The sequence below is a fragment of the Siphateles boraxobius genome, unplaced genomic scaffold (assembly GCF_051911475.1).
Source record: "Siphateles boraxobius isolate OS27281-9 unplaced genomic scaffold, OSU_SipBor_1 55, whole genome shotgun sequence".
Lineage (NCBI taxonomy): Eukaryota > Metazoa > Chordata > Actinopteri > Cypriniformes > Leuciscidae > Siphateles > Siphateles boraxobius.
Window position 1 is genome coordinate 5,725,580 of NW_027509181.1, and position 21,716 is coordinate 5,747,295.

At 39.9% G+C, this 21,716-nt stretch overlaps 1 protein-coding gene across 6 annotated transcripts in view; it reads left to right on the forward strand.

Annotated features, from left to right (window-relative positions):
* plekha1b (pleckstrin homology domain containing, family A (phosphoinositide binding specific) member 1b) overlaps nucleotides 1-20,376 on the forward strand; it is a 67,640-nt gene extending 47,264 nt beyond the window's left edge. Inside the window, exons 9-13 of one of the 6 annotated variants that reach the window (XM_077205918.1) lie at nucleotides 5,888-5,952; nucleotides 6,768-6,831; nucleotides 9,706-9,795; nucleotides 11,241-11,311; nucleotides 16,337-20,376. In XM_077205918.1, coding sequence (XP_077062033.1) covers nucleotides 5,888-5,952; nucleotides 6,768-6,831; nucleotides 9,706-9,795; nucleotides 11,241-11,311; nucleotides 16,337-16,544 — 498 coding nt within the window. In that variant the 3' untranslated portion in view covers nucleotides 16,545-20,376. Of the gene's footprint in view, nucleotides 1-5,887; nucleotides 5,953-6,767; nucleotides 6,832-7,968; nucleotides 8,116-8,204; nucleotides 8,346-9,705; nucleotides 9,796-11,240; nucleotides 11,312-16,336 lie in introns of those variants that run through there. The other 5 variants (XM_077205919.1, XM_077205920.1, XR_013195583.1 and 2 more) reach the window with 5 other exon arrangements.
* Nucleotides 20,377-21,716: the final 1,340 nt, after the last annotated feature.

A 21,716-nucleotide genomic window follows, 5' to 3' on the forward strand; every position in this document is an offset into this window, starting at 1 on the left:
TGATGTTCTTAAATCTTCCTGTTACGACTCCGTCTCGAGTGTGATTGAACGCGCATCAGAGTTCAGACGATTCAGTGCGTGAGGAACTGAACAGAACTGATTCGCGAACCGATTTAGACAGATCTGCCAACTTGTTTGATGAAGTCTTTGAACAGAATCAACCCTTCTCTGATTCATTTGTAAATTGAGCATCTCTCATGCCCATAAAAAAGATAGGCTACAGCGCTTGGAATAAACTCATTTAACAACATGTAAAGTAATGAGAGGAACGATCAACGCAACATGTAAAAGTATACACCTTGTGTCCCTGACAGGAAAATACCCTGCTGCACGATTTGCGCGAAAATATAACGATATTCGAAAAAGCTATTTTATGATCCCAACCCAACTTTGTGAATAGAATAACGGCGATATTTTTTTTTATCGCCCGATTATTGTCTCACGTTAACGCCGATAACGGCCCACCACTAATATATATATATTATATATATATATATATATGCCTACATTTTTTATTTATGCTGACAACATTTCCACATTTTAACATAAACAAACTAATAAGCTTAGTGTGATATATTTGTCAGTCATACATGCATAAAACAGGTGGGTTCTCTTATGAGAGGTTCTCTCGTATTGCGTAAGTTGCTTACGCTATGGGTAAAGTCATCTTTTCTCGAGATATTGAAGCCAAAAATTATCCTTAATTTTGCATTTATTGTCAACGCAGTGCAGCAGCCAGCAGACCTAGAGCAGGCCATCTTGCGTGCTCATTGGCTGCTGTGCGGCAACTGCTGCAACCTACCACTGAGCTTTCAGTGAGCTATCCTTTTGTGCTTGCTTCCGTGAGTGTTCGCCACTGCGACACTCACTCTCTCTCTAAAAGAGCGCAAGTGTTTTATCAAAATGCCTCGCCTTTCCTGTGGCTCTTGCAGAGCCCCGCTCAGCGCCGGGGACCGCCATGTGATTTGCGCTCTCTACCTGGGCCCAGACCATGCAGCCCTCGCCCTGGATTCGCCTCTAAGACCTACCTCAAAATGCTCACGACCAGACAAATTCTCGCGCAAATTCGCCCGAGGGACTGGTTTATCTCTCTCGATCTGAAAGATGCATACTTTCCCCCGTCACAGGCCATTCTTGAGATTCGCCTTCGACGGTCAGGCATACGAATACATCGTCCTCCCGTTCGGCCTGTCTTTGGCACCCTTGTACATCTACAAAGTGCATGGATGCGGCTCTCGGCCCCTTGAGAGTGAAAAGGCTGCGAATTCTGAACTATTTGGACGATTGGCTGATTTTAGCACAGTCAGAGATAGAATTGTTATCTCACAGAACAGTGCTTCTCAGTCATCTGGAAAGCTTGGGCCTCACGGTCAACTGGACCATGAGCTCATTACTGCCCGGTCAGTCAGTTTCCTTTCTAGAAATAGAACTGGACTCTGTGGCTATGACGGCCCGCCTATCGACACAGCGCACGCGCCGTGTTTGACGCCTGGCCGCATCTTTCCAGGAGGGCAGCATCACCTCTCTGAAGACATTTCAGAGGATGCTAGGCTGTGTGGCATCAGCTGCGGCTGTGCTTCAGCTGGGCCTGCTGGGCATGCACCCGCTACAATGCTGGCTGAACGCCCAAGTGCTTGGGTTGGGTTTGGGTTTCAGGCTACAGACGAATCAAAGTGACTCAGAGCTGCGTTTTCGCTCTGCAGCCCTGGTTAGCGGCCGATTGGTACCAGCGGGGAGTGACAATGGGGGCTGTCTCACACCGAAAGGTCATCTCGACGGACGCCTCCAACTTAGGTTGGGGCGTCGTCTTCGAGGGCAGACCGGTCTTTGACCTGTGGTCAGACCAAGAGAGACGCTTCCATATAAACTGTCTGGAAATGATAGCGGTCGAGAACGCGCTCAAGCGCTTCCTCCCATTCATAGAGGACCACCATGTGCTAGTCCGCTCGGACAACATGTCTGTGGTGTCCTACATAAACCATCAGATCCAGAAGCCTCTGCCATCTGACAGAACGCCTTCTTGTTTGGTCTCAGTGCCTCCTGCGCTCGCTGAGAGCTGCACATGTGCCAGGCCACTTGAATGACTGTCCAGACAAACTATCCAGGAACTACGTTCCCCCAGGGGAATGGTCCCTGCACCCCCAGACAGTCCAGTTACTGTGGCGCCTTTTCGGCAAAGCAGAAGTCTTCCTGTTTGCGTCAAAGGACAACGCTCATTGCCTGAGGTTCTTTTCAAAGAACGAGGATGTGCTGGCTCAAAGCTGGCCCAGCCTCCCACTTTATGCTTTCCCTACGGTCTCTCTGTTGCCACAGGTAATCAAGAGGATCAGGGAAACGCGCCACTCGGTGCTCCTTATAGCCCCGCACTGGGAGAATCAAACCTGGTTCCCGGAGCTGATGCGGCTGTCTCACACAGCCCCTTGGCCGATTCAGGTGAGGAGAGATCTCCTATCTCAAGCCCGCGACTCAATCTGACATCCCTATCCAGGGCGCTGGCCTCTGCACGTATGGTTAATCAATGGATACCTGTTGTCCTGCCAGAAGGAGTGATAAACACGATTACGCAATCCAGAGCTCCCTCTACGAGGCGGCTTTACGCATTTAAATGGTCGGTGTTCTCCAAATGGTGTGCTGATAGAGATCTAGATCCACGAACGTGTGGGGTCCTGTGGTTGCTTGGCTTCCTTCAAGAACTGTTGGATAAGGGCAGGTCCCCATCCACGCTTAAAGTTTATGTGGCGGCCGTTGCAGCGTTCTCTGAGTCGACGCGCGGTCAGTCGGTAGGAAGAAACGTGCTCGTCATCCGCTTCCTTAGAGGAGCCAGACGGATGAATCCCCCACGACCCCCGTCGGTTCCCATATGGGATCTTTCATTGGTCCAGGAGGCCCTGAAAGGTTTCCCCTTTGAACCGATAGACTCCATTGATCTAAAGTACCTCTCGCTCAAAACCGTTTTTCTGACAGCTCTGTCGTCAGTCAAACGTGTGGGGGTTTTACACGTGCTATCTGTTAGCACTGTGTGTCTTGAGTTCGGGCCGAATGACTCTAAAGTCATCCTTAAGCCAAGACATGGTTATGTCCCTAAAGTGTTGGGCACCCCCTTCAGAGCGCAGGTCATTTCTCTTTCGGCTCTGCCAGCATCCGATAGTGAGAGTGATGTTAATCCCCTCTGCCCCGTTAGGGCGCTGAGGGCTTACATTACCCGCTCCGCCTCTTTCAGGCGTTCGGAACAGCTCTTTGTCTCATTTGGTGGGCGCACCAAGGGTCTCGCCGCCTCGAAACAGAGCCTGTCCAGATTGATAGTGGAAGCTATCTCATCCGCTTATAAGTCTAAAGGTCTGCAATGCCCCTTGGGCATCAGGGCGCATTCCAACAGAGGCGTGGCCTCGTTGTGGACTTGGTCCGGTGGAATTTCCATTCAAGACATTTGTGAGGCGGCAGGCTGGGCCTCTCCGTCCACATTTGTTAGGTTTTATAACCTGGAAGTTCCCGCCTTACAGGCTAGACTTCTGTCAGTGTGAGCGGTGTGTATATCCTGCCCAGATTTATCATGCGAAGACTACTCTCACGTGATGTTAGCTCTCCTGGTTGAGCTGCACTATATGGTGAATAGTTATGTGGACCGGCGACGCCGCTCTGTATACCCTGTATGTGCTTATGACATGTGCTGGCCCGCTTTGCTGGCCACCTGTTTCCCACTTATCTATCGGCACGCACTGCGTTGACATTGGGTTTCCGTACCGTAAGCAACTTACGCAATAAGAGAGAACCTCTCGCAAGAGAACGTACTCGGTTACATACGTAACCTCGGTTCTCTCTAGAAGAGGGAACGAGTATTGCGTAACCCGACCGTGCGGGCGCCACGAGCGATTTTCGCCTCAGCTGATGAAACCAGTGATGCAACCTCCGAGCCTGACCTTTATACGCTAAGCCACCCCCATCTTGGTGGGCTGTGACGCGTAGAGGGCGCGACGTCACACGCGAGGCTCAGTGGTAGGTTGCAGCAGTTGCCGCACGGCAGCCAATGAGCACGCAAGATGGCCTGCTTTAGGTCTGCTAGCTGCTGAACTGCGTTGACAATAAATGCAAAATAAAGGATAATTTTTGGCTTCAATATCTCGAGAAAATATGACTTTACCCATAGCGTAAGCAACTTACGCAATACGAGAGAACCTCTTCTAGAGAGAACGGAGGTTACGTATGTAACCGAGTACGATTTCTGTTATAGTTCTAATAAACTGAATGTGTTTTTAAAACATAATAACCAGGGTTATGTCATCATATGTAAATCCAATTTGCTTCAGACTCATACATTTTAGCTTGTTCCACAGCTAGCCATATTTTAACCATGTCCATACTTTTTAACTGAATATATTTATTTATTTATTTTCACAATGAACATATTTATGCTGATTCTAAGTAATTTGAATAAATGCATTTTGAAAATATGATTTAAATAAAATCAAATATGTGCGAATAAATAATAATAAAATGTACCATGATTATTATTATTTTTTATTTTTTTTTGAGTGCAGAGATCTTACCTTTTAACCTTTTTCATGACTGACAAACAGGCTTTACATTGGTTTTTAAAGTTAAAACTGTGGAAATAGTATGCAATTCAAATACATAAATCTTAAATTTAAGTCTAAATATTTTTTTGTGTACTTAGATAGTTCTGACCCTAAATTGTGATCAGATGAGCCATGTTCAAATTCAATGTAAAATACTTAATATACACATACAGTACCGCTGCTAGCCATTTTGGTGCCCTAAGCATAATTCCTTTATGATGCCCCAAACCCCCTCACTCGTCACTGAGCTTGGGATGTTGAATGTGTTTGGGGGGAGGGGCGGCGGCGGCACCATCGTTACTTTCTAGAGCAATTAAATACTCTTGGTCCACCTGTTTTGTTATATACATCCCTAAAAAGTGCTTAATAATATTTCTATACTGAAATAATATCGGTATTATAATTATTATGACTATGATATGATGATTGATTTTTCATTAGGCTATTTTTGGTGCCCCCTCAGCACTTGGTGTCCTACGCACAGCGCGTGGTGGGAGCGGCGGCACTATACACATACATCTGATCACACATCAGTCCATGTGTAAATAATCTAAAGCAGTGATACTGTACAAATATATCTAACACGCTATAAATAGTATAGCAATATCTGTACTACCTTATACGTTGTGACAATAGTTTCGTTAAACCGTTTCGTTTAACACGTTGTGTTAAAGGGTTTCATATTTTATCCAAAATACAAATCTTGGCCTTTGTTCAAATGTGAAACTGTCAGAAATCATACAGAAATAATTTAATTTAATTAAATCAAATCAAACTGAACCAAACCATGACCAGATTTCAGATTTTTGTCATGAATAAAGGCTAATGGACTGTGATATGTCGTGATGAAATACTATAATTGTAAAACCACATTATGGTTTATGACACTTCCTGTGTCCTCGAAAACCAAATAAGTTAAAAAAAAACTTTTTTATTATCATTATTTTAAAAATGCAGAAAGTTTTCTGTGATGGGTAGGTTTTGGTGTTAGTGTAGGCGGAGAGAATATACAGTTTGTACAGTATAAAAACCATTACGCCTATGGAGAGTCCCCATAAACCACATATTCAAGTGTGTGAGTGTGTGTGTGTGAGGAGCGTAGGCATATTGTAGGCAGGAATGGTATGGTCAAAGGCTAAATCATACAGTAGATGTCAATAAAGTCTATTTCAGGGCTGATAATCACAGGCCTGCGCTCGCTGTGTGATTTGTCTGACACACTCAGCGCAGCTGGAATGTTTGTTCAGTGCTTGTACAGTCGGTCACATGAACTGAAGGCAGTATTAATTAGCTGAATGAAACTCTGTTTTTAGGACCGAGAACCGTTACGAGTTGTTCCTCTGAAAGAAGTAAATAAGGTGCAGGAGTGTAAACAAAGGTCAGTACTGCTTGATTTGTGCTTTTGTTTTGTTTTGTTTTTTGTAAAATTGTTTCCAAATATGCTTCTGCTATATCCCGTCTTTTATTTGCTCAACAAACAGGAAGTCCCTCCCCATACTCACGCCATTGGTTTAGCCAGAGGTTGACGAACGGTTCAAACAAATGTCACGCAATGCTCAATTAGTGTTTCGATGGCTCATAGGCCCTGTTTACACCTAGTATTATTATTAGTCAATCCAATCACAATTGAACACCCACATGCACAGAACCAAGCACAACCTACTTTTTTTATTTTTTGACAATTCATTACACTCGGATGTACATCACAATACGGAACATACATGTTTAATGCGTCTGCAAAATCATCTGGATAGCATTGCAATCTATTTTAACCATCTTATTTGAGTAGAAACATCTGCTAAACATCTTAAAAGAGCAGATTCACTTACATTCTACATCATAAATATGAAATAATCTGAATGACTTTTTTAGGAAACATTCATGACATTAGCAATAACTTGCAGATGAGAATTTTTAAAATGGCATCTACCGAATGAAATCACACATTGAACAAATGGAATTTGTTATATTTTTTATTTATCTCCAGGCAGCCAAGTTTGTCTTAATGTTACCATGTGACAAATTCACAATGTCTAAAAGTTCCACAGTTTGGGACTTGGGCAGACCCTTCATAATAGTGTACAAGTAAACAATAACAGCTTTATCATCATGCATCTGTACTGCTGTAATGTTTCAGTGGTCGAAAATTGTCCCTATAATTATGTTGTGTCTGATATTGATTCATGTTTTTAGTGACTTGATGATGAGGGACAATCTTTTTGAACTGGTTACTACCTCAAGAACTTTCTACCTTCAGGTAGGAATGTCAAATTCATGTTAATTTTATGTAATTTATGCATTGATATTTGATGGTGAACTAAATGCATATTATAATGGCGATGGGAGATAAAAAATAAAAATAAAAAAAGAAGAAAATAGCTTTATATGATTTGAGAATATGCGTTTTTCAAGAATAAAGTAAAGTTTTGAGAATAAAGTCATATCATTACGAAATAAAAGTAGTCATATTTTGGGAGAAGTCATAATTATTCAATTCAATACACATTTATTTGTAAAGCACTTTTCACAATACATATAATTTCAAGGCAGCATTACAGAAAATTAATGTCTACATTACAATTTAGAGTAATTTGTTTTCAGAGATGACTGTGTCCAAGTTTTCTCCATATGTCCAGATGTCAGTTCTAAGATAATACAAATCTTGCAGTTAGCTAACATCATATATTCATTTAGACAGAAACAATGATCTCATTAAAGCACTTATTACAAGTTGTGATCATAATGTATAGAAACTTTGGCAGTGGTGCATGTTGATTCAGAGTTTGCTTCATCTGAAGTCCTCGCAGGAGTTGGAGTCATCTATTCACAGGTGTTGGGTCATCTAAAATCTTCGTAAGAGGCTGGAACCAAACAGGAGATGCCGTAATCTTTAGTTACCTCAGGATGGGCATCCCAAGGTAGAAACAGAAAGAAACTGGAAAAAATGGCTTTCTCCAACTAATACTGGTTTTAGAGGGTGACAAAGCAGCAGACCCAAATGGGCAACTTTGGCAAAAGAACCAGGGGACTACATATAAGGCACTTGAATACCTATTAAAGCATGTGACTTCAAAATACATTGAAATGTCTCAAAAACAGTAGAAAATAAGCAGATGTCTTCTAAACTCACTGGATGGTATCACTGTCAGATTCAGCAATGGCACAAGAATAATTATTTCATAATGCCTCAGAAAGCAGTGATAAAGTAGCAGTCAGTAACTTCAAAAGGACTTGTTTATGACTTAAAACAGTAGCAAAAGGATGCCAAAATACTATCATTATCAGGCAATTTCAGTGGAAGAATAAATGTTATTGCATAACTTTTCCACCTAGAACAGACCACAGTGGTCTGTCTAGTTTTCTGTCTATGCTTGCCGTCCTGTCTTGTTTGCAGTTGACAGCTGATGGCCATCTTTTAGCCAAATAGAGCACAAACGATTTTGGCTCAAACTGCTCTACTGGAGGGCCATTGACATCTAGAAACAGTTAAGAAGAAAGTTTTTTTTGGCCTTCAGGCAATTCTCCTCTTGTTAGCAGTATCACTCATGGCTGAAAAGCTACGTTTATATTCATCTGAGGAGGCCAGGTAGGTTTTGCTAGCAGAAATCAGCATCATGATCATCTTCCCAGGACTATCACCTTCAAGTTTCCACAACCTATACTCCTCAATAGAAGCTCTGGTGGATACTCCAAGATGCTTCCTTTTCACCATACAGGACAAGGGAATCACGGTCTTTGGGCCAACAGGAAGATTTGAGTGGTGTCAGAAGCTCAGTAAGCGGAGTCAGGGAGACATACAGAGAGATTATAAATGGCAGCCTGAAGAAACTGCACCTTGTTGATATTCTCCTTGGTGGCTTCTAGTGAGATTCCTTTGAACATGCATGATGTCATCCTCACTTCTGCCTTTGCTGATGTTGTTTCTATGGTCTTGAGGATCTCCATAGACAAACAAGTCCACCAACTGGCATCAGTGAGAAGTGTGTTTCGATTTTGCAGATTCTCGGAGAGGCTTTGTAACTCACGCAGCACATCTTTGATCAGTGCAAGGTCTTTATCAAAACTGTGCTGCCGAGTTTCCTCAATAGTTCACTGCATTTTCACTGATCCAAATTAGTGCAGGAAACATCCACAGACACATCCTGCATTTGTGTGGAAAGTCCTGCCAAAGTAGCTCTGGCAGTGTTGAAACTGATGACAACTCATAAAATGGAGAAAATCTGCCCAATCTTCTACAGTGAGATTTTAACATGATTGGCAGCATCAGAGCAGTCTGGCTTTTTTTTTTTTGATTGGTGGTAAACTACATCCAATTACAGACTTGCATGTATTGTGCAATGCCAACTCTAGCTTGTGTGCAAGACAATGAGTGCCCTACAGTAAAGAGAAGTCTTTTGTCAACTTTGCAATCAGCCCACTCTCTCTTTCTGTCATGACTGATGCTCCATCTGTGGATATGCTGATCAGGTGTGATTTTAAATATTCATTATTCAAACCTGCTGTCAAAAGGGTCTTCTTAAGAGCTTGATACAATGCCTCTGCTGTTCCACTCTGCTCTACAAGATCAAGGAAAATGTATTCAATATCCTCTCTCCCTGTCACATCTGTTCTCAAGTAAATTAAATAGATTTTGCCAAAATTACATTTCATCATCTGTCAAACTCACAAAAGAATCATCAGACTTCAATGCAGATATCATTGACTTTTTCATTTTAGGAACAATTCTCAATTTTACTTACATTCATTGCTTGGACTCCCTAAAGCCCACCTGAACACATTTTTTGTTTGTACACATTCTGTTTTACATTTATACATGCAATACATCCAATTTTGTTTTCATTGATTTACAGCCATTGGGTGTATTGTTTCCTCTATACTTTAGGGCAGAAGGAGCGCTTCCTAGCAACCAAACATACAGCAACCCAGTGACCTCCAGGCTTTAGCAATATATTTTTGATGGCATTTTTCTGGTCATTTTAATCAGAGGTGGTAATTAGTCTCAAAGGTTTGAGAGCCACTGATGTAAATAATTTCAAGCATGAATAAATGTTTTAATTGATTGTTTTTTAATCATATTTACAAAATGTTTTAACATAAAAACATTGAAGCTGTCTGTATTTTTCTGTCTCAGTCGAACAGCCCAGAGGAGATGCACGGCTGGATCAAGGCTATCTCTGGGGCCATAGTGGCCCAACGGGGTCCTGGACGCTCAGCAGCCTGTGTAAGACACATTCTGAGTTCTCAGCCGATTGTACTCTTCTGGATTGATTTGCCATTTGTGTAGTGTTTTGTAGCCACCAACACTGTCCATGTCCTGCCCAACCATATTTCTCTTCAAATTTCAAAATGTTCCTATTTAAGTTGGCTGATGGAACAACCAAAGTTCTTAAAAGGATAGTTCACCCTAAATCTAAACCTTTGTCATTATCCACTCAAAAACTGGCCTAATTTATCAGACTTTACCAGACGACATACATTACTATATCCTCTTTGTGTATGTCTGTCTCTCTTGGGCTTTTCACACTTAAAATAGTTAATCTTGGCTCATTTTAAATCCTAGGTCAACGGAATCCTGTGTTAGCTTGCTTCACATTTCACATCCCTCATAATTAACCTAGGGTTAACAATTAAACCAGGGTATTTATAAGCTGCCGTTTCACACTTTACATTCTTAAACCCTGGGTTAATAATCGTATTTTTATATTTGTGGTGTCGGTGTCACTGATTAGACGAACAGCTCAAGCTATATGTTTACATAAAGGCTCTAGCGTTGCACATCCTCATATTATATTTTGCCGACTGTACTATCAAGTTTATCCTGAATTGACTTTTCAGACTATACGGGTAAGAATGAAATGGTCTCTTCTACACTCCAATTGTAGCATTTTCAGTCAATATTTGACATTTTTCCCCTCAAACGCTGAAACAACTGTTTATACAATGAGCGGTGTTTCTGTGGCTGTCCAAAGCATGTGAATATGAGGCACGCGATTGGCTGTCGGTTGCTAAGCATCTAGTCTCAACATTCTAACACTGAATCGTTTCCAAAGACTTTTGTAGAATTATGTAGCCCCGCCCTTTTTCAGCGCTGCGCTCGTTGTCTTTTGTCTTCCGATTTGTATTTTCACTGCGATCTTACGTATTTATGAATGAACGGCTCATTTTAAAATCTGACATTTGTTAAGACATCTGCTATAAACATTACAATGCTCATAATAACTTTCGTTAACTACAATAAGTAAATCCATTTCACCAGCTAATTACTCCTCAACAGCGATGCCATAGAAAAATGCAGAGCTACTGCAAAAACGGAATTTCAAAGACAATATTCTAAAGATGGCTGCATGCTTGTTTCTCTGGCGCAAAAGATCTATAGAATAACACAAGATGCGTCACTCGTATTGTTTTGAATTGGGAAAAGTGTAACGCTCAATATGGTGGAATAAGTCACGCTTTCTAAATAAGAGCTAATCGCCGATTGGTAAAGTCATCGTGTCACTGCAGCTGCCGTTAGAAGCTCCGGTTCCTATAGAAACATTCAGACATTTCAAAGATGGCCGCCGAGTGAAATTACTTGTCTTAACCCAGGGTTAAGCACCGTGTGAAAAGCCCTTTTGTCTCTTGTTCTTCCGTGTCCGTGCCTAACGAATGTGCGCTGTGTTGCAGATGCGTCAGGCCAGACGGCTCTCAAACCCTTGTATACAGAGGTATACATCCTGCAATGGTGAATGCAGCACGTATGTGTCGAGATCAAACCCCTCGTGCTTTGTCCCTGTTTGTTTGCACTCAGCCCCCTGCTTAGAGTTTAGAGGCTTGTAGACTTTGAACAAGATCTGAGCAGGGTAGAGCTGCCTCACCTAAACAATCCAACCCCGCACTAAAACCAGTCATGCAGAGTGACCTTTGACACCCATCATCCCCATTCACTCTTTTAATGTACTTTCGGTACATCCATACTAAACATCTCATCCACTCATCTGATTACCCACACTTCTCACTAGGCTCAGTAATGCAAATATTTGATAATGGTGATTTACAGAGAGACATTTGAATGTCATTTACTAGAGTAAAAAACAAAATTTAAAATTGAAGTTAATTTCTTAACATTTTAGTATACAGATGAAAGACAATTCTGTATGCAAATAGAATGCCAGAGACATTTGAGCCGCTTTTCCCCTGAAACAACCATTCTCATTGCTTAACAGTTCCATTCCGTGCCGATCCGGCCCAGCCGGTATACGGATATGGTTTCTTTTTTCCACTGTTGGACTGATGACGGAGCTCTTTGGAATTTATTACAAATGTGTCAGTCGTTGCCTTTTTAACACAAGAGTTTACAGATGGTATAAGATGTAAAATAGCGACAGCATTATTGAGAATGATCAGATATTTCTTTTAATTTTATTATTAACTCGTGTTAACTTCGTTCAAATAACGCACTTGGCCAGCTACTGAGAAACTGGCAGCCAGGCAACAGACAAGTGACCAATCCTGAGTGGCGATGTCACTAAACACATTCTACCTGCCGCGCCGAACCAAGCTCAAGTGGAAATATAACTGAAATTGAAAGGACATTCGTTCCAAAAGTCCTGAATTGTAGAACGCTGTTTGTAAGTTTAGGTCTTTGATTATTTGGCTGGAATGGCCAAATATTCATAATAATTAGCAACATCTCATCCTCATATACTGCACAGTATATATTATCTTCAAAATATTATCAAATCTATATCGTATCGTTCATTATATTGAACACTAACTCTCATTTAACTTTACTTCTATTTACTTACATTTTACATAGGGCTGGGTAAAAATATCGATTCATCAATGCATTGCAATTATTTGTTTCTCAATTCAATATCGATTCATCAAATCCTATGAATCGATTCAGCTCACCGTCCAGTGGCGGCGCTGTGGGCAACACTCTAGTCAGAACGTTCAGCGTTGTACAAGACGCGCTTTACCGAAACAGCAAGATGACGGACAGCAGCTGCACTCCGTTCAAGCCAGCACCACCAACCAGGGACGTCGTTAGGCCTATTTTAGGGGGGCTGAAGCTACCCCAAAATGTTCCTAAGCCCCCCTAAATGATAATAAGAACAACAATAAGTCTCCGGGAGTCTCCCGCATATTGATAGCGGCTCCCTGATGTCCGCAAATTAGTTCAAATCTCCCGAAATTTAGAGCTCGCGAGCTCCAAACCGCGTAGCGCGCACAAGAGAGCGAGAGAGCGAGAGTCCTTGCGTGTGTGGGAATGCGCGCGCGTGTGCCTCACGAAGCGCTTTTTTTTAATGAGTATGCACATTTTGTGTTTCTGTTTACATTTCTTTTATATCTTGAATGTATAGGAAGAAATAAATATACTTTCTATTACAGTTACATGCACTTTAGAGGTGTTAATAAAGCACCTGTTCGTTACAGTTGTGGTTTGTATTCAACACATGTACAATATTGTACAGTTTGTTCTGCTAAATAAACCATGACAGGAAACATGCTGGGGTTAATTTGTTCTTAAACATCGGTAATACTGCACCATTATTTACAAATATACTCAGGTACTTAATTACTTGTGTATTTACTAATTATTGAATCGATATCTAAGCTAATAAATCAATATCGAATCGAAATCGAATCGAAGCCTCAAGAATCGAAATCGAATCGAATTGTCAAATTCCTAACAATACCCAGCCCAATTTTACAACCCATTTCATTACCTCATCTGCTTTTACTTTAAAACTTTGTTTGATGTTTGATGTTACAGGGTTCTATTCTAGTTTTGGAATGTCAAATTCCTAATACTACTGAAAAGAGATGCATACATATACATAGGTTATATGAGAGAATGAATCTAGCACATTTTATTGAACACAAAGGTTTTTATTATTCACCAGTGTGTCAATCAGGCTGACATCTAAAACAGGAAATAATCGCAGCATAGATTTTTTTTCCTGAATAGGCTCAGCATAAATTGAATGGATTTTGATATCAAAAAACAGCAACATGCAAAAGACAAAATCAGAAGTGTACGTTTTTTACACTTTTTTTATCAGATATGTTGTAAAAATATGTGGACTCTAAACGGATCTATGGAAGTAAAATAATGTCAAATGTTTTTGAAATAAAAAGCCTGTTGAATTGCACTACTTGAAAAGAAATAGGCATTGCATTAACCATGCTTGCATTTTAATGCATTGTATTTTTAGGGCTTGCATTTTTAATGGGCTGAAATTCAACATGGTTGAATATTTAAGCTGTGAATATTTCAATTAAAAACATTTCAAACAGATTTTCATTATTAAAAATTCAAAAATCCATATTCACCATTCATATTTCACTACCAAAATATTCAAACTGTTTAAAATTACAACCTATAATATTCAACAGGCAATTTTCGGTCCATTTTATTTCGCTTTGCAAATTCGCTTCTACAAATTCAGTGGTTCAAATTCGACAGTAAATTCAACATTGACGTCCAGGAACTGCAGGAAAAGCAGTAGATTGCCGAGCATACTCTCCATCTGCTGTTAGTCGACCTCACCAGCAGGGGGTGCAAGCGCTTGTTGTTGACGAAGAAATTCATTCATAAAATGGAAATGATTATCTGTGACAGTATATGCGGAAAAGATGATAGACACACAAAAGCTGTGTTTATATTTCATTCAATAACTTCATTGTTACTTTCCCTGTGTATTCTACATGTCATCAGCTTTCTCTACCATGAACAGGATTATAATTGGTTTCCCTCAATACCTCATACTCAAGGATTCCCTTTCCGTTGGGACAAAACGATTAACACATACAGTGATATGAAAGACCAATCTTGCACCTTATTGGGGATGTAGGCTGTAGGCTACTATATAGGCTACAGATAAGAAGATGGACTCAGATTGTAAACTTTACGCGCAAAGTTTCATGCTGAGCGTTTTGTGATATACTGGCATCAAATCAACACTTGATCAATTAATACAAACACTGATTAACTGGGATCATAGCACTTGCATATTGTTGTCCTCCTATTGTTAGTTTAACTGTAAATCGCTTTGGATAAAAGCGTCTGCTAAATGACTAAATGTAAAATTTGCTTGACATTGGACATTCACACATTTAGGGACCGTCTCTAAAGTTGCATACAACATTGGCATGTACGTTTCTAACTTCAATAGCAAACTTAAATTTATTTGAATAAATATCCAAAAATCCAAAGGCCGCGCATTATGCCTGACACTACATGAACACTTTACAGTTGGTTTTATGACTGTAAGTCGTTCTATTCAAATGCTTTTGAAGTTAGAAACGTGTATACCAAAGTCGTATAAACTTCAGAGACGGTCCCTAAATGTGCGAATGTCCAACATCAAGCTATCTTTATGCCAGTCTATCACTGGGAAACGCTCAGCTGTGCGTGTTATTCTGAGTTCTTCTGCTTGCCTGTGAGTTTGGACTTTTACATCACTAGTCCATTAAGCTACGTTAAGCGTTGTATGTCCAGCAGGGGAATCCTGAAGTATTGAGGGAAACCCTAATAGCCTGCATTCAGCACATCGCCACAATATAAAGTTAAGGCAACTAAACAACCAAGAGAAATATATGTCAACCTCAAAAATGTAACATTGGATCTGTATATCCGCATCGGGGAATAACATTATGATCTCGTTCACAGTAGAGAAATATGCATGTAGGCTACACAGGAAAAGTAACCGTGAAGGCACCGAATTTAACAAAAACAGCCGTCATAATAATCACAAATAAACTTACATTGCTGTAAATGAGTTTTATGAATGAATGACTTGCTCTAATTTTGATGGTCTTTGTCAACAACAAGCGCTTGCACCCCCTGCTGGTGAGGTCGACTAACAGCAGATGGAGATTATGCTCGGCAATCTACTGCTTTTCTGCAGTTCCTGGACGTCAATGTTGAATTTACTGTCGAATTTGAACCACTGAATTTGTAGAAGCGAATATGCAAAGCGAAATAAAATGGACCGAAAATTGCCTGTTGAATATTATAGGTTGTATTTTTAAACAGTTAGAATATTTTGGAAGTGAAATATGAAGGGTGAATATGGATTATTGAATTTTTAATAATGAAAATGTGTTTGAAATGTTTTTAATTGAAATATTCACAGCTTAAATATTCAACCATGTTGACTTTCAGCCCATAAAAATGCAAGCCCTAAAAATACAATGCATTAAAATGCAAGCATGGTTAATGCAATGCCTATTTTTTTTCCAAGTAGTGCAATTCAATAGGCTTTTTATTTCAAAAACATTTGACATTATTTTACTTCCATACGGATCCATTTACAACTGTTTGTTCTAATAAAAATGAGAACATTCGACTTGGTCTGAACAGACTATTAGTTTTGAACTTTTTATGTTGAATCCTTGTCCTGTTTATGACTTCCTCTAATGCCGTTTTAGCTGATGTCCAAACTCTCATTCTTTCCTTTCAGAGATTAAATGTGACCCTGAGACACTAACAATCCCAAAACGAGCCCTTCCTGTGCACTACCAGCTGTCCTATTCCTGCTATATCCCAGAATGATCTACAGCCTGCCACTTGCTGTAACTTTAACTGCCAGTGTTTGCTGTCTTGACCTATGGCCTAAACTGTACTAAACTTTCTGCTGTACCTCTTTCTTCACCTGCTCCTAGTTCTTGAGTTTTTGCTCCGTCTTCCCTCTCTCCCAAACCCGTTTTCTCTAACCTGACTATTGCTGCAATCTAGTCGTACTGTTTCTATAACCGTTACTCAATCTCTGCAGGAGCACGCTGAACCCGCCTCCATATTCTACTACAGCGAACCGTGTCTCCCAACTCCTCGCTCACCCCTCCCCACCGAACTCCATTACTCAGAATGCCGTTCCCCCTCGGGCCCTCAGCATGGTGTGGGAGGGGCCAGACCTGAACAGCTTGCCGCCCGGGGCCCGAGCGCGCCTGTCATTCCAGGAGACGCCCCAAATCTCCAAGTAAATGTTGATGACTCGTCGCCATGGCAACAGAGAAGCAAAGTAATGCAACCTCCAGTTTGCCCCAAAGATAAAGAGCAGCAAGTTACCGAGGTGTAACAATGTACTTGGTATATTATACACACATTACAACAAACTATTAACGTCAAAAGCAGAACAGGGACTCGAGCCCAGTGCATCATGGGATATGGAGGACTATGGAATTTGGAGTTTTCTGTGGTCATTCTCAAGCCTTTCAGAAGATGTGTACACTATAACACAGATTTATAAACCAGACAATTTGTTAGAGAGGCTATATGGAAGAATTTACATGTATTAATCACTTTTTTATTGCCAATGTTTGAACAGCTTGTAAAGAAACTTAAAAAACAAGACCTTCCCTGATTTCCTAGGTTGTCTACAAGAGCCTGTAAACTGTTTTTTATGTGAAGGACTGGGAACATTTTTGCCCGGGAAAATCAAAAGGATGTGACGTTCACGTGCAGCCCAATTTTTGTGTCCGCACGGACAGTGCACGTACTATGGCGCATGTGCGAGTGACTTGAGTGCTTAAAAAAGCACATCTAGTCCACTAGAGAATGTGCGCATGGGGAACGCATCTTTCCACACTCATGACTAAAGGAGTATACTTTCAGTGCACTATCTTGTGGACTGCTGTTTTGAAGTGCTCAAGTCACTCGCACATCGTTGTTGTACGCGCACCGTCGTCCACGGACCCTCCTGATGACAAATTACATCTCATGTAATCACAGTGCGTGGACCGTCGCGGTAGGCAGATGGCCAAAGTATACTTTGGGCTTCACGCTCACTCTCTTGAGCCTCTCTTCTGTTCTATGACGCATGAAATACAATGTTCAGGATGATGCTGAAAGAGCTATTCTGTACTGTTATATGAATGTGTCATGCAAAGAAAAGGGATTTATTCAAACTATAGTCTCACATAGTCAGATCTGTATAGTCCATAGTCTCAAATATAGGCCTACTATCTTAACAGTGTAATTATTAGGGGTGTGACGAGATGCTTATCTCACGAGACGAGACACGAGATTGGATTCACGAGAACAAGACGAGATGAGATTTTTGCTCAATATTTTATAGAAATCCTCAATGACAAAATTCATGACTGGAAAAATAGTCTGCAGGTGCGTTTTGAAATGTTTTAACTAATAATCTTGTAATGAATGTCATTTCATTCATATGAATTATCAAATGCATTGAACGACAACAATATACAAGCACTGTAAAAGGTTTTGCCACAAACTCAACTGACTGGCTTTTCTCCTGTATGATTTCAGAGTCTCTTCAGATACCTCCTTCCATATGTAAAGCGATTTGAGTACCCAGAAAAGCGCTTTATAAATGTAACTAATTATTATTCATATGAATTATGAGCTTCCAGAACTTCTGATTGAGGCTGTGTGTGACCTCCTAATTGAACTCTTCCACAAATTGAACATAGAAATAAAAACAGTATAAAGGGGTGAAACCATAATCAAGGTACTCTCTCAGTATTCTAAGTGCAAACTGAGACCAAAACAGAGACCAGAGCCACAACTACACAGTCCAGAGATAGGTTTGATATTAGGAGACAGGCTTGTATGCAGCCCTAATTTGTGCGTATCAGGGAGCTTGCATTTTACTTTCACTTTTAAATTCGTAATCACCGTACTCTGTAGGGGCAGTGCCTGAGCACACATTCTACAAGATATGGGGCTGTTCACACAGAACGCATTTTTACTATGTAAAATGCGAGATGCTGGCAGTGGAATTGGAAAAAAAACGCAAGGTCTCGAGACGCGTTTTTTTAAAAGTTAAACTGATTTTAAGTTTCTTAGAATCTTGGCATGATATCTCGTCACACCGCTAGTAATTATTAATTACCTAAACTGTCCACATGATGCCAGTAGTGCTTGTGCAAACATATTTACATCGCTAGGATGAAAAAGAACTTCACTGTGAGTATATCAGGGCATTGAATCACATTCAGTCTTTTGTACGTCACATGTGCACGAGTGCGAGCATGAGCAATAAGTTGCTGGCTGCAGTTCACGTAACGACCACTGGTGTCGCTAATAACTAAGGTTTCTGAATTCTACATACTGTAAAGCCCCTTCAAGACAAAACGTTCATACCAATAGCCGGTAATTATTTTCACATTTTGGCCAATAAGCGATATCATGGCTGATATTATTAATCTATTGTGGTTTTCACCTTTTTTTCCTAAAATACTATGAACACAAAGTGAATTCATTTGTTTCAAGTGAAATCAGGCATCAAAACACTTAACGTATGATCGAAAATATGGATGTTTAATACTTTTGCAAGGCTATGTGGTTTTAACTGGAAAATATATTGTTTGAATAAAATAAGTTTTTTTTTTTTTTTTTAAAGAGATCAACATGCATAAGTTCTGGTTGGTTTCATTTGAATTATTCTGGTGCTTTACATCCTTTTTTGTTGGGGTACAAGTTTAGGCTTTTTCCTACAGCAACATCTTCCTCCTTTAGAGGCCATTAATCCTTGGTGGTCTTGTTTATTGTCAATTGAATTTTCTTTTCTTTTTTGAATGCTTTATGTATAAATTGAATTGGACTTTGTGATAGGGTTTGACCACAACAACATATAAATAGTTTTTACTGATATGTTTCATAATGCTGTAGAGAATGTGTGTGTTGTTTTTATATTTCAGTGTAACATACTGCCACTCTTATGGTGAGTTAAAGCTCTATTTTTAGTGGCACTTATGTTTATCAGATGCATGTGAACGCATGACTCTATATTTCTACACAGAGAAACACTCCGAAGATGTTTGATAAACCGGTCCGGGAAAACGGTTTAATTTGTTAACAATGGTTAATGCATTACACAGGCTATCACAAAGTAATGATGAACGGTAATTGTTCACGATCGAGAGAAATATTAATTATAACCTTTCAGGAAATATTTTTGAGTTTTCAACTTGAAATGTATTTATGTAAAAAAAAATATTTGGAGTATTTTTCTTATTGTTAGTTCATGATACCTAATGCATTAAATATTGTTAACGAATTGAACCTAAAGTATTACCAACGAAGGACAGGCATCTGCAAAATGCAGCTGTATGGACCCTTTTCACAGACTGATCATGCATTTCCACAATTATTAACATTGTAAATCTAATTATACGTTTTTAATATATATAAATCATGTACTATACTTTGCGTTGCATTGGCAATAAATGACAGAAAACTAGTTGCTGATGTGTGAATGTTTATACAATGGCAAATTTTATTTCTCTCCTGATCATTGTAATCAATCTCGTATCTTCTTTTTTGGAAAGTCATAGATACACTGTTATTGATTTTTTTTATCTTTTGCTATTGGAGCAAATGGGAATGCAAAAATGATATTTGTTTTAGTTTATATTCACCACTATAGAAGTTTACCTAACTATTACGACTTCCCTGGGAATGTGAAAAGGGTCCATATGTTAGTATTAGTGTGAATGTAAACAGATTCAGTGACTCCAATGATATATTGTATATTCCTTGTTTGTTGATTCATATGCTGCACCATGCTTTTTCTGTAATGTTTGTAATTGGCTGGAAAAATTATTAACTTTTTTAAACGAATCTAAATAATGACTTTGCTTAAATTTTAAGGTTAGTTTTTGAGTCATGGTTAGTCTATAATAATTAGAATCAGCTTTATATTAAAACAAAAGTATTGATGTGTGTTCGTGTGTGTTCTGTTCTGGTAGGTTTAAGTGTAGGGTTATGGTCAGGGGAAAGCATATACAGTTTGTACAGTATAAAAATCATTATGTCTATGGAAAGTCTCATAAAATATGAAAACAACGTGTGTGTGTGTGTGCCTGTGCGTGCGTGTGTGCAGGTTTGCCTATACTTGTTGGGGCCAAATGTCCTCACTTTATTGTGAAATATTATGATAACCGACTACTGAGAACGTTTTACTGATCCTCGCTAGTTTAAAAAAGGCATATAAATTGGCCAAAACAACTTTTTATTTAAATCTAGTGTTTTGCACATGTGTCTGTGATGGGTAGGATTAAGGGTTTTGTTAGGCCATATAAAATATTAACCTGATTTAAAATCAATGGTAAATAGAAATGTTTTTTTAGCACCCCATTATCATATTAAAAGATTTCTGAAGGTTCATGTGCCACTGAAGAAACTGGCGGTTGATACTGTTCCAGACTGTTCATTTAAGTAGAGCTTTGTGAAGCCTGATATTTGACACGGTCATTACTAAAAACTCAATCCAGTGTTGTAGTTAAGATCAGTTCATTCGGATTCAAGTCCAGGTTGTGAAGATTTGAATAATTTAGACCGCATTTACATTACATGGTTCAAGTGACCCAATTCCATTTTTTTTTCTCCCATGTGGCACAGATAGGATATGACCCACGAACGTGTAAGCAAGAAAAACCTTGAGACACCAATGTTTTACTTGACCTTTAAAGATGGTGAGGAAAGCAAAAGCTTGTACAGTATTATCATTTCGTCTGCGTCTATTGCAAACCGCGCCATTTTTACTTCCTTTTCAGCCAAACTTTTCCAAGTCAGTAGCCTATGTACCTTGGGTTATTTCACTAAGTGTATAGTGTAAGTGCAGATATCAGATATGGGTCACTTTTAAAAGACGTAAGCTGGTTGTCTCCAAAAAATTGGATATAGACAACAACTCGAAATTGGCCATCAAGACCTGCAGTGTAAATGTGGTCTTAGGTCAGAGCATCTACAAAACAGCAAGTCTTGTGGGGTGTTCCAGGTATGCAGTGATTAGTATACCTATAACTGGGTAACGTTACCTACCAAAACTTCCCTTTACCATGGGAAAATATGGAAGCAGGATGCACTGTGGGTAGGTCGGTGGAGGCCGTGCATCAGGAAAATGTTCTGCTCGGAAACCTTGGGTCCTGGCATTCATGTGGATGTAATTTTGACAGTACCAACTACCTAATTACTGTTGCAAAGCACTTACACCCTAGCCATTGCAATGATAGCAATAATGTTCCCTGATGGCACTGGCGTCCTTCAGCAGAATAATGCATCCTTCCACACTTCAAATTGTTCAGGAATGGTTCGAGGAGCATGAGAACGAGTTAAAGGCGTTGCCTTGGCCTACAAATTCCCCATATCTCAATCCGAATGAGAATCTAAGGGATGTGCTGGAC